The sequence below is a fragment of the Carcharhinus amblyrhynchos genome, chromosome 4, assembly GCF_965287045.1.
Source record: "Carcharhinus amblyrhynchos chromosome 4, sCarAmb.v2.hapA, whole genome shotgun sequence".
NCBI lineage: Eukaryota > Metazoa > Chordata > Chondrichthyes > Carcharhiniformes > Carcharhinidae > Carcharhinus > Carcharhinus amblyrhynchos.
In genome coordinates, this window is record NC_137327.1 from 89352263 (window position 1) to 89366107 (window position 13845).

Genomic DNA, 13845 nt, shown 5'->3' on the forward strand with positions numbered 1-13845 from the left:
ACTTTGGATAAGGTACTATTGTTAACAAGGTAACGAGTTAATGCACACCAGCTGAATACATTTATACAATTAATAGCAAATGCTCTAAAATAAACTTTATAAATTAAGGGATGGATATAAACTGGTTTTATATTGAGAATGAGGTTTTCTCGCCCGCTCTATCACGTACCTGCTGGTAAAGGTTGGTTCTGTGCATATATCCCTACATTGGCCTGAGCATATGGATGTCTGGTATAATGATTACTAGTCTGGTGTGGGATTAGATCAGTAGGAACTGGACCACCATATGGAGGGATTCTGTGAGCACTGGATGGTAAATCAAGCTATTCAAAGACAAGACAAACAAAAAATAAGTTTTAGACATCTGTATCATTATCAATGACTATTATTTACGGTGCTCAGAAAATAAATAGAATTCGCAAAGCACTGATAAAAATTCCAAGTAATAAATACTAATTTGACAGTTTCCATTAAGCCAATGCCTTTGCCCATTAACAATGACTATCATTAATAATTCTGTTCATATCACTATCATGATTCTTGAGTGTTGAATCGTAAGTTTTATTTCAAGAAAATAGAACTACAACAATTTTCCGGCTCTCAAATTTGTAGCCATCAAGATCACAACTAAATTGGACAAGATCACTATTGATAAACACTACCATGAGGGCTTATGATGAAATGCTCAAGGTAAATTAGTTAATGTTGCATGATATTTATGTTGACCAGCCAAAGATGGCAGATTTCCTTTCTTAAAGGACATTAGTAAGCTAGTTAGCTTCTTTTTTCACAATAACCAACAATGGTGGGCTTGGAACCCAAGCCCCGAGAGCATTACCCTGGGTCTTGGGATTACTAGTCCAGCGACAATACCACTATGTCACCATCTCCTCCATTCACAAAGTTTGTCAAAGGTCATTTAGTGTTAAAGTTCTAGGCTATGATATCTATACAGAATAACATATGATTTAAATATGCCACTACCGGATCCCTAGTCTATTTTCCAAAGTACGGAGATATATGAAGAATAACATGCAGAATATAGAGGTAAGTAGTTTCTTCCGCTTTTCCATTTTAAAAAGCTGAAGTCACACTAAGCAGTTCTTGTGAAGTACACAAAATTAGCATTAAAGAGGGACTGTGGACATACTCACTGTATTTACTATTTCCAGGAAGTAATGAACATTGTGGGTGGAATTTTCTCTAAAAGATTCTAAGTGTGGAATTTGCAGGAAAACTGGAATAATTCACACTAGTTTCTTCAGTGGGAGTTCATACTAGAATCTGTCACACACTGTGAAATGCAGAGTGTGAATATCATTAGATTTCAAGGGGCGGGGCTTACCCTGCTCGAGAGGTGGAAACCAGTGGCTCAAATGGTCAGCTTCCCGTTTGTTGGCCAGTGATTCCTGGGACCCTTGCAGTTCTTTCTCCACGGCCCAATGCTCCCCACGTGCAGTGCCAATCCCCCTTGGCAAACACCCACCCCTCCGACATTTAAATGCTAGCTGGCCTCCCTGACAGTTACTGCCACGGAGCAGACCGCACTGGAAATCCAGCTCTGGGAGACACTAGCGGGGCATCTGTCAAATTAGTATTTATTACGTGGAATCCCACGAATTGTCCTCTAGAAAATTAGCACAGTGGGATAGGAGAATCACTCCATGTACGTTGTGCCAGGTTTTGGCACATCAGAGAGTGGTGGTTAGGAGCATGAAAGGGGGAAGATGTAGGGACAATAAAACAAACAGCATGCCAAAATTCAACAGTAAACAAACGAACGGAAAAAGTGCTTCATAAAGACACAATCCAGGAATCATAAAGGATATTGCACAATGAGTTGGAAAAGATACATGAGTTTAGATTAATGAGAATGCAGAGCACATCAGTGTGAGAAGCGTCATATTAAGTGAAACTGAACTCAATGGGAATTCGGAGAAGATTCTCCACCGGTTGGAGTCGGATAGTTGTGGTTATTGGAGGTCAATTTTCTCAGCGCCAGGACATCACTGCGCTAGTCCCTCAGGATAGTGTCCTTCGCCCAGCCATCTTCAGCAGCTTCACCGTGACTTTATCTCCATTGTAAGGTCAGAAGTCGGGATGTTCGCAGAACATTACACAAAGTTTAGTACAATATGTCATTCCTCCAATCCTGAAACAGTCTGTGTCCATATGTAGCAAGATCTGAACAACATTCTGGCTTGGGCTCATTAGTGGCAAGTAACATTTGTGCCACACAGGTGTTAGGCAGTGCCATCTCCAATATTAGAGAATTTGACCAAATCCGTGTGACATTCAACAGTATTATCACTGTTAAATTCCCTCTCTCCTTAGGTTACCACGGAGCAGAAACTTAAATGGAATAGTCATCTAAATAGTGTCTATAAGAGGTCAGAGGCTGGGCATTCTGCAACAAATAATTCATCTTCTGACTCCCAAGCCCACTCATCATTGAGAAGGGACAAGTCAAATTATGATAAAATATCTTCCACTCGCCTAGATGAAAGCAGATCCAACAACACTCAAAAGAAACTCAACACTTGCTAGCCAAATCAGCTGACTTGATTGACACCCCATCTACCAACTCAAAATATTCACACCCTCTACAGCTGACACATATATACCATCTACAAGATGCACTGCAAAAACTCACCAAGGCTCCATCGACATTACCTTCCAAACCTGCGACCACTAGTACCTAGAAGGCTAGTTGTACCTACACCACAAAGACTGCAGTGGTTCAAGAAGGCAGCTCACCACCACCTTCTCAAGTACAATTAATGTTGGCCTTGCCAGTGAAGCCCATATTCCATGAAAGATAGATATAGTAACAAGTACACCAGTATTTACTGTAACTTAAATAGCTAGCTTTAATCAGGAATTTGTTTCTAGCTCACCTCTGTTTTATTAGGAGGCTGGCGCTTCTTCCTGGGTGGTTTCTTTTTCTTCTCTTCAGTAGTATTAGGTTTTTCCAGCTTTGGCGGTTCTGTAGCAGTTTTTTCTGGCTCTGGAATGATTGGCACAGGTGGTTCTTCTTCCTCTGGAGGGAGTGGCAGTGGTTCTAGGTAGTAACTGCGTGGTTTTGGTTTCAGGTGTGTGTGGTACAACAGAAGCCGGTGCTGCTCCTCAAATTTGGTTACCTTGCGATCAACACGAACTGTTCCAAACCATCCCCAAGAAAGAGGAGCAGAGTGCTTCATCCCTTCAAACACATCCCAAGGTGAAATCTTTTGTTTAGTGGAGACCTGTAATCCCTACAGCATGAAAAAGAACAAATGTAAGCAGATGCAGTACATTTTTTTTAATGAAATGAGGGGAAAAAAAAAATCACCAGTATATACATAATAAAACTTAAAGTCTAGAATTAAAATTGAAAATAAAACTACTATTAAAATGACTTCCAGAACAGGAACAATACTAATCAATAATTTTTTGATAGATTTTGGGACAGAAGAACAAAATAGGTCTTTCCTCCCTTTCTGATTGGTAGCAATGAAATGCCAAGATTATGTTCATAGGTATATTTTCAGCATCAGATTAGCCCATGATGGGTCCCTGCCAGAACAGCCATTTGCACTTAGGTCAAGTTGACTGAGATAGCAGAAAGCCAACACAGGGGTCCAATACCACAGAGGGGACAGGTAAACTGGAAGAAATTAAGTATTTTGATCCTTCTGGGAATAGTTGCAAAATATGTCAGTGTGAATTGATTCAGTATAGATTCCACTCTGATGGATCTAGCGATATTGATGCCTGTATTACACTACTGTAAATAGCATCCATCATTGCTCTGACGACGACAACGTGGTTCAAGATTTCATTCATTGTTAGACTAAGAAAATGAGTGCAGGCCCACAACTTAATTTCTAGTTCTGAGCTTTAATATTGCAGGATATCGCAAAGGATGTCACAGCTCAGGGTACAACCAGACAGGAGCATAGAAGATATAATAGTTATGACTAAAAGTGTAAATGAAGATGCATGTACTAAGGATGCTTTTATAAGTCTTTTGTTCCTCCAATAACTTTCAGGTTTTTATAAGCTAAGCTTAATGTGACTTCTTGTTTTGTGATTTATCCTGTCATTACATTTTAACTTCCCTAATGTACAGCAGTACAGGTGCTGGATTTTCACCCTGGTTCCTACCGGATTAAAAACACGTACGTTGCTGTTATCAAATGTGACATTGTAAGCCCAAAGGTAGGATTGATCATTGAGGTTTATAGTGCTGAAACCTTTGAAAGTCATAACACCCTAATTACCTACAAGTTACACACAATGCCTATTCAATTCTTAATATCTCCAACATACAAGAAACTTAGGTCGGGCACCACAATGAATCACGTATTATCTGGCAATGAACCAGTTGCAATCCCAGTTCTGTTATTCATCTCTCCCTCTTACAATAGTATCATACTTTGCCCCATCAGGACAAAATAAAAAACAGCAGAGTGATCATTTTGTTGCAGGAAACCTTGATGCTGGTTCAGCAGAAATCTTTAACCTCCACGCTTTATAATGGAATATCAGCACTGTCAGGTAATCAAATACTTGCCTCTTTCTTGAATATTGAATCGAACCCAGCAATCTTGTTTCCTTTGGTATCAATCAGAGAGCCTTGGGGTTCACAAGTGATGACATCCCTTGTCTGTTTGGGAAGTGGTAACAACTGTCGCACCTTCTCTAAACTTTCTGACTGTCGGTCCCCAAGCTCTTTCTAGGCCAATTATAAAAAGGAAAATAAAATTATAACTGCATGGGAGAAACAAAAGGAGAGAAAACCATTCTTGCATGTATGCACCTGACTACATTTTTAAATGTAAAAATAAAAACTACTAATTCTGAAGTCTGAAATTCCACGACATGATGCTCCAAACCAAGAGTGCTGCAACGTTATTTAGGAAATCTCAGATTTGGCTTTGCATCAATTTAGTTAATTTAGAAAATCAAGGTCTGCAATCATGACTAACACTTTTTGCTAGAAACTCTTGATTAGGGAATCAACCTATGAAAGTCAAAGAGGAAGGGAAAGTATCAAACTCAGAATACCCAAAACATGACGTTTTTCAAATGCTGATTCATCAATTGTGCATTATCAGCATTTTTGTTTCACCACTTTATATCTTGCCACAGTGGCAGATATGGCTCATTTTCTAAAATGCTCTGCTAATTGCAGGATATGTATTTTTCCCCCACAGCTTTCAGAGACCGAGGGAAACAGAGGGGCTAAGCAGGAAACATTAGAAAATAAAGCATTCAAAGCCACCTGCACATCTACTTTTGCATGTTTTTACAAATCTGAAGAGCTGGTTGTAAGATACCTATCGACGTTTTAGTCAGGGAGTGATATGTGGACACCAGAATAGGAGTATATCCTTTTGTTACTCAGATACTGGAAACAATATTAAGTTTTGTTCATCAAAAGTACTGCTACACAACTCTGAAACAAATTTAATTAAGATGTACATCTTGCACTTAGAACTCATGTTTAAAATATACAGTAATCAAATCAAGCTAAGCCTTAAATATTGTGACCAGAATTGGATACGAGGAACATACAAAGCCTGGAGGTGCCTCAGAGAAGAGCGTAGAGATTGATTTAAACTTTGAGAGGATAGTTATATAGAATGTAAGAGGTCTGCAGTGTTAAAAAGTCATTGTGTAAGGGGTATAGGTAAAATAGTAATAAGTATTTAAAAAAACACAAATACAAATTAAACCAACAATAGAACTAAGAGGTACAGTGCAGCTTTAGACCAGCTAAGCACAATTTCAGGATGTCATGCATCACAGAGTGACCAACATACGACAGACTTGGAATGTAATGGAGTTAAGCACCCTGGAATCAATGAATAAACAGTTGAATGCTTTGAAAGAACTGAAGGTTCTTTATGATCAGTTAGAAAATGCTCATTTGCTTTCTTCATCCATAATAATCTTGTGATCTTGCGTAAATGTTTTCAACTATTTCTATCTAAGAAATAAGACGCTTAAGAACAAAGAAGAAACACTATTTACCCGGAGTTTCTTTACAAGGTTCATGTAGGCTCTCTTGTTTTCTTCCATACTGCCCTGTGAGATGCTTGACATGTCTGCTGCCAGAGTCCCATTAACCAGCACACTGAGCATATCTAGGACTGTAGTGAACAGCTCACTGGGAAACAAGACAGCTCTTTACTCTCAAAGGCACTTTGCAGCAACATATACATACATTGTGTTAGCATCAGATGAACTGAACACATGAACACCAATGGTTACAAAAAAAAGAAATTAGGGGTAAAAATCCAAGACAAGTTTTCAACCTTGTAACCCTGAATCTGAAGACCAATTGTAGCACCTTTACTCCAGCACATTGCAACTAATTCAGCACAAAGCAGAGATGAAACAAACCTCAGGGCTGAGGGTGTCTTATAGCTTGTGTGACTCAGGCACTCACAAATTAAACTTGCTCAGCTGCCATTGAAGCTCAGCAACCAAGTCTGAAATTGACAATCAAAATTGTACTCATGCCCATGTCACACCAAATATATTTGTAGCTACACTCCTGGAAGCACATCATATGCTGGATATCAGCTCAATGTAATTGCATTCTCACAACTAACAATACTAGTTTGTTTTTATTGCCATTCAAAAAAAAATCAAGCATTCAAAACTATTACTGGAGCACCTGCTTGATTGCATTTCATTCCAAGTTACTGCTCAATAAACACAATCCATTGCTTTACACAAAATAGTAATCCACTATATCTACTAGTTACATAATTTAAAAAATAAATCCGAAATATAAATTACCAATAGCAATCAATCAATACTCTAATAAGCAACAAGACATTTACAAAATGCCTTTTTTAAAATCCATTACTTTGCTAAATATTTAAATGATAAGAAGTCTCAACACCAGGTTAAAGTCAAACAGGTTTATCTGGAATCAGGAGCTTTTGGAGCGCTGAGTCACTTGATGAAAGAGATTTAGCCTGGTGCTAAGACTTCTTACTGCGCCCACCCCAGTCCAACACCAGCGTCTCCACATTTATGTTTAAATGATGCCATGAGCTTAGGAATTTAGTTTAAAATGTTTCTGCACTCATCATTTTAGCGACGAGATCATCCCTTACACAAAGTTACAAATGGCACAGAAACTGGCCATTCAACCCAGCCAATTGATCCTTATGTTTATACTCCACTCAAGCTTCCTCTCATCTTAATTGCAACTCTTCTCTCTCACATGCTCGTCTAATTTCCTCTTAAATACATCTCCTTTATTTCACTCCCTTGAAAGGAACCCAGCTTATTTATTAGTCCTTTCCTGATTTGTAAATCCACAGATTTCCGGTATCACCCTTACAAATCCTCTTTGCATCTTCTCCAGTATCTCTATATTCTTCATATATGACAATCAAAATGTGTCATAACACTCCAAATATGGACTAATCAAGGTTTGATACAAGTTCAGAATAACTTCCCTATTTCCCATTCTATCTCTCTAGAAATGAAGTCTAGCAGTTGGTTTGCTTTTCTTATCGCCTTTTTTAGCTGTGGCATAACTCTTACTGCTTGATGCATTTCTATTCAGAGATCCCTTTGCTCTGCTACCCAACCAAGACTTGCACCTTTTAACAAATAAGTGATTTCTCTATTCTACCAACCAAAATGCAATACCTCATATTTATCTACATTGAACTTCATTTGCCAATTATTTTCCCATTTTGCAAGTTTATTAATGCTGCCCTGCAATTTATTGTAGTCCTCCTCAGCATTGACTATCCCCCAATTAGTGTCATCTGCAAAGTTAGAAATGAAGTTTTAGATTCCAAAGTGCTGATGTAAATTGTGAACTGCAGTGGTCGCAGCTCTGATTCTTATGGAACATCACCCTCACCTTCAACTACCCTGCATAATTACCCTTTATTCCAACTCTATCTTGAAGTCAGCTGGCAAACCATTGTACCTCATGTTCCCTGACTCCACATTCTCTGACTTCATTCATTGGTCTATTATGGAGCATCAGATAAATGACACCTCTTCAAGCCAATTATATGTTTGATTAATGCAACGTTAACAACCTACATGCTTCATAAATTACACATTGGTGTGTGCAAGAAAAAGTGAGAGAGAAAGGATACTAATGCTTGTAACAACATTTGTAACTTTAATGCATACTTGTTGGACTGCATATCAACAGTTCCACTGCTGATTATATCCAAGAGAAGGACAGCCCACTCAGTGGTCCCCTGTGTGCTACGTTGGACAGTATCGAACATCCCACCCACCTAAAAAGTAAATCAGAAACAAAAAACACAATTAGTGATCATCCTTTAAACAAACTATCTGCCTTCAATGCTGAGTAACTCAGCATTGACTGACATTTCAATTTAAAATTCATTTCCCCAAAAACATTATGTTCCAATTTATTTGAAAATACAATCACAATCTTTTATTTCTTCCTGTTAAAGTACATTTTACCTTGGGGTGGATTCTGCAAGAAAATAAACTGTGCCTGGATTTAATTGATTTGCAAATGTAACACTGGGGGCTCGTGATTGAGTCAATTCGCCATGGTAGACTTTGTAAACCAGTATTTTACAGAGATATTTGTACAACTGTAGGAAGTTATCATAATTGATCGGCCAGCCTAGCTCATTAATGTGACGTGAATAATTGATCCAAGGCCTGTGATACCTCCCAGACAGTTTTAAACAGTCCTGCAAGAGCCAATATTTTCATGAATAGTAGGACTTGAGGTGGAGTCTTAAACTTAATAGTGTATTTGAATGTGATACTTTTTGCTGGTAAATTGTGCACATTTATCAAAAATTTAAACTATATCAACCAAAAACTAAACACCAGACCATCAGAAAGGACAGAATACTAATGCTTGCTGAATATGAATGCAAGATGGTAATTTTTCAATAAGCAAGCATTTGAGCATTTGGACTTCAATTTGAATCTCGCAGCCTTAGCATAAGACAGTCCTATGACTGATGGTTACTGGGTATTGCATCTTTTAAGCAGAGCCAATTGCTATCCTGACACACTTTAAGTCACCTACTCATTCAGGTGACCTGAATACCTGTAAGCATGTTGCACAGGTGACCACAAAGCATCACAAAAAGGGCAAAAGCAAAATACTGCAGATGTTGAAAATCTTAAAACTAAAAGCAGAGAAACATGGCAATACCTGACAGGTCAGACAGCACCTGTGGAGAAGAACAGAGTTACCATTTCAGGTAGTGCCCGAAATATTAACTCTGCTTTTTTCCCAGAGATTCTGCCTGATATGCTCAGTAGTGCCAGCATTTTGTTTCCAAGCAGAGAAGCATTGTTTGATGTCACGATTGTAGTCATTTTCTGCTTATAATAGTTAGCCTTATTAGTAGAAGCTTTTTAATGATGAACAGAAAATAAATTTGAAACTTACAATTCACTAAAACATTGTTTCCTTCAGGACTAATAAACGTCACTGTTATATTGTAACTAAGCAACTTTCAGGTATGTCAAGATATTGACAGTTGTAATTAAGCTTTTACTGAGTTCATGATGATTTTGATGCAGCAGACTGTTAGCAATTTAGTTTAGCTATGCTACAGTTACCAATACTGAATCTTACAATGTAACCAACATCTAATTTTCTGAAGTGGTGGGGGAGGGGCTGCTGCAAAGATCTATTCAAAATTATTTCATCAACACAAACTATATATTTGATATTTTTCAATGCAATAATTTTGATAGTGAAAATATTGCAAAGAATATAACATTCTGTTATACTCCAGTGTCACGTTGGATGATCCAATAACACATCCTGGCTATGAGCCACTGCTCATTACTCACTTAGATCCGAACACGTGGAAATCATTCACAAATAAGTTCATTTTGAAAACAGACTTATAAAACTCAAATTTATAGTTAAATAGGAAGCAAGAAAAACTCAAAGCTAGTTTTAGGACTTTCAACCCATTTTTTTCTCCAGAAAATTTAGTTAGAAAAGCATTACATTTAAAGTTTGGAGTTTTACAGCATATAGAAAGATAGGTGGTGGTAAAAATGATGTTTTTGTATATGGAAGCCTTTTCCCCAAAACAATAAACAATAACCATGTCTTAGTTATCACTGAGCAAAACATGCCCATTGACTGGGTCGTTATTGCCTGGCCGAGGCCCTCTCCTCAGGTTGGGAGCATGGAGATTAAAAATTATTACAAAATAAATGCAAGTCGTTTTTTTCAGTCAAATGATAATCTTATTTACATAAATAATTGTAAGGGAAACGAAATGAGAAATATAAGGAAGGAGGAATGGAATGAAAAGAAACAGTGGTCAAATGTGAACTGGAGAGAAAGTGAATGAGTACGAGGAATCAGAACGAGGCCATTGCCCCAGTAAGACAACGTGCTTAAATTATTTTCTTGTTAAACAGTCCTTACAAGATTTAAGCGAAGTTTCAGTGCTTCATGCATCATCTGTTTGGCTTTGCAGTCATCCTGGTACTGATCTTCACGCCAGTTTGTTACAATCTAAAAAAGATAAATAGTACAATTACCGGAACTATCTTTTGGTGGTCAATTAGCCAGCATCATTCTTCCAACAAAGAAACTTGCTGTCAGTATGTCTGATACTGATAACAATACCAAAAGAGAACACAGCAGTTTCAGTAGGGAGTTATAAGCTCAAAAGAGAGGAAATTAAATATCTTCACACTGACACCTGTAGTGACACAGCATTATTTGAGGGTTTGAGTGCAACCTTTACATCAGAATGTTCATCTAGAATCTTTAAACTTTCCACATAACATCAATCCTCATGTTTTCATTCTCTAGTACTGGTGAAGCTATTTGCACTAAACTTGAATTTAATTCTTCAAGGCTTCAAATTCAATCAAGTCCAGTGTAGATAGAGCTCTTGTACAGCCATACAAACCAGTAATATGTCCAATTCAAATTTCTATTCTTTACTAATTAGAGTGTATTTGTCAAGGTGATGGAGTTGTTATACTCAGTTTCATTATCTTCCAATAAAGGAAAAGAGAAGAATGGGTTAAGGAGGCAGAATTTACACTCTTAATCATTGTCCTACTAGAAAATGCTTATGTGTGGACATTGAGTAAAGACAAAATCTGACTTAGTTGTATTGCACTCTACAGTTACTCACTCTATTGGCTCATACATGAAAATGTCCACTTAGTTGAGGCAGTAGATAGTGTTGGAACTCATGCAACATTTCAAAAGAGAATGGTTTTAGGAGCAGGTAATCAACATAACTGAGGCAAATACCATCAATTTCTAGGGCAAAATAAGATTCTAAAGTTGTTATACCCAGCTTAGATGCAACTTTTGTATTACACATTTACTCTTAAGTTTGGTTCCTTGACAATGGCTGACAAGACACACTTTTCTTGGAAAACAACAAACAGGCTTCGGAGAGATATTACACTCTAATACCAGGCATAAGCGCACAGGATCTTTAGTTGTCTATAACAATGTCAGATTTTGCTCTGTATCTTGTCTTATATTCTTAATACAACATTGTTCCTGAGCATTACATTAACAGCATTAGCATGTGGTTTCTTACTATGTCAGACTTTTTAAAGTTGGAAGATCAGGGAGGTAAATCACATCTTTTCAACTTGGGATTATCCTGATTACCCAGGAGAAAATGCACTGTTCAATGGAACCAGAGAGACTGGGAGGTTACATGTTTGAGCTGTTATGATGAAATTAAAGTGATGGACACAAAATGGTTACCTGGCACACAAAATGGACTCTGGGAAGGGACATTAAAAGGCACTGACTTTGGGCACAGACAGTTACACAAAGAGTTAAAACCTACAGTATCTGAATTGCTGCAGGAAACAGGTCAGACCTGGGACACTTTTAGACTTGAGATAAGAGCAGATCCAAAACGATGAGTTTGATAATAAGATCAGTCACTGATGGGAACATAAATGCATAAATGTAACAAGATCAGCCACTGATGAGGACATAAATGTATGTTTCAAAATCAGTCATTGATAGAGGACATAACTGCATAAATGTATCTATTCTACGTACAATGATGAGTTAACTGTCCATGTCTGTACCTGTCTGCTTGTAACAATGTGTTAACTGTCGACGTCCGTATCTGCCTACTCAACTTGTAACGATGTGTTAAAGGCTAATGTCCGTACTATTTGTCTAAAAGGTATAAAGATGCTTAACTACCATTGTGTAGTTGAAAAGGTAGCTGCTAAGTTCTGCGGAGTACCAGTGCTTTCTCCCAAAGCTTTGTTCGAAATAAAACTGTTTTGTTGAATCTCCAAGTCTGACTGTGAAGTGGTAATTTTCCCACAATAATTGGTGTAGTCGGCAAGGATCTCATTGCTGGTAAGTTTGATTGATTGGCCATGATCAGAAAGCCGGGGTAGAGATCACTGAATCTGTGGGAGTCAGACGAGGTCAATAATGCAGTTTAAAAGGGGTTAAAATTAAGGGTTTTTTTAAAATGGTATTATAAAGATAAGTACTAACTGCTGATGGTATAGAGATAAGTAACTGTTATTGTGCTGACCAACTAGAGGACAAGGAACTGCCTGTCTCATACGCGCAGCCTTTGACTGGCTGTTAAGTGGAGAAATCCCCCACATGAAGGTCAGGACCCTGAAGGGCACTCAGGATTGTGAAGCATAAGTGGCAAAGGTTGGTTAACATCAAACTCTATAGTGGTGAACAAAGAAAGAAATCTGACAACAGCAGGTTAAAGTCCAACCGATTTATTTGATAGTAAACTCACAAGCTTTCGGGGTCTCTCCCTTTGTCAGGTGAATGGAGAGCTCTGGCCTCAGACAGAGCATATAACAGCACAGACAGTTTACAGATTACTGATTAGAATGTGAGTCTTTACAACTAACCTGCTATTCAAGTCTTAAAGAGGCCAACAACGTGAGTGGAAAGAGCATTAAGCACAGGTTAAAGAGATGTGTATTGTCTCCAGACAGTACAGTAAGTGAGATTTTGCAAACCCAGGCAAGTCATGGGGGTTACAAATTGGGTTCATGTCGCACCATCTGTAACCCCCATGACTTGCCTGGGTTTGCAAAACCTCACTTACTGTACTGTCTGGAGACAATACACATCTCTTTAACCTGTGATTAATGCTCTTTCCACTCACAGTGGTGGCCTCTTTAAGACTTGAATAGCAGGTTAGTTGTAAAGACTCGCATTCTAATCAGTAAACTGTAAACTGTCTGTGCTGTTATATGCTCTGTCTGAGGCCAGAGCTCTCCATCCACCTGACAAAGGGAGAGACCCCGAAAGCTTGAGTTTACTATCAAATAAATCAGTTGGACTTAACCTGCTGTTGTCAGATTTCTAACTGTGTTTACCTCAGTCCAACACCGGCATCTCCACATCGTGGCAAACAAATGCAGAGTTGCCACCTGTTTGCATGAAAGTTTGTACAGTTGGGTACTGGATTGTCAATGTTGTAAAGTGGTGCAGGAAAGGAGCTGATCAACTCTGACCGAGAGCCGAACTCTGGTACAGAAACACATTGCCGAGGCAGCATAGTGGAGCTGAGAGTATAAACTGAAACGGTAATGAAACACGGTGCTAGAGTAGTAATAGTGGCCCGGGGTAGTGAAGTCCCTTCGGTAGAGAGCATACATTTCTAGGAAGCAATCATAGCCTAAAACACATTGCCATGGAGGCAATAGTGACTGGGGGTAGTGAAGTCTGAGAGATGGCAGATAAAGAAGTTATCTCCAGGATCTCTTATTGGAGTGTACATGACAGACACACGAGCGTTAATAAAGAGGGTGCAAAGGGATAGCTAGGGTGCTTCTCAGACCTCAGAACAGCAGAGAAAGTGGATAGAT

General features: G+C 38.4%; 1 protein-coding gene across 1 annotated transcript in view; it reads right to left on the reverse strand.

Moving 5' to 3' along the window:
• med12 (mediator complex subunit 12) overlaps nucleotides 1-13845 on the reverse strand; it is a 181741-nt gene that overhangs the window by 19848 nt on the left and 148048 nt on the right. The window contains exons 32-37 of the mRNA XM_080187507.1: nucleotides 10421-10510; nucleotides 8161-8270; nucleotides 6019-6154; nucleotides 4556-4717; nucleotides 2898-3254; nucleotides 170-323 (exon numbers count right to left, since the gene is read on the reverse strand). Coding sequence (XP_080043633.1) covers nucleotides 170-323; nucleotides 2898-3254; nucleotides 4556-4717; nucleotides 6019-6154; nucleotides 8161-8270; nucleotides 10421-10510 — 1009 coding nt within the window. The remainder of the gene's footprint in view (nucleotides 1-169; nucleotides 324-2897; nucleotides 3255-4555; nucleotides 4718-6018; nucleotides 6155-8160; nucleotides 8271-10420; nucleotides 10511-13845) is intronic.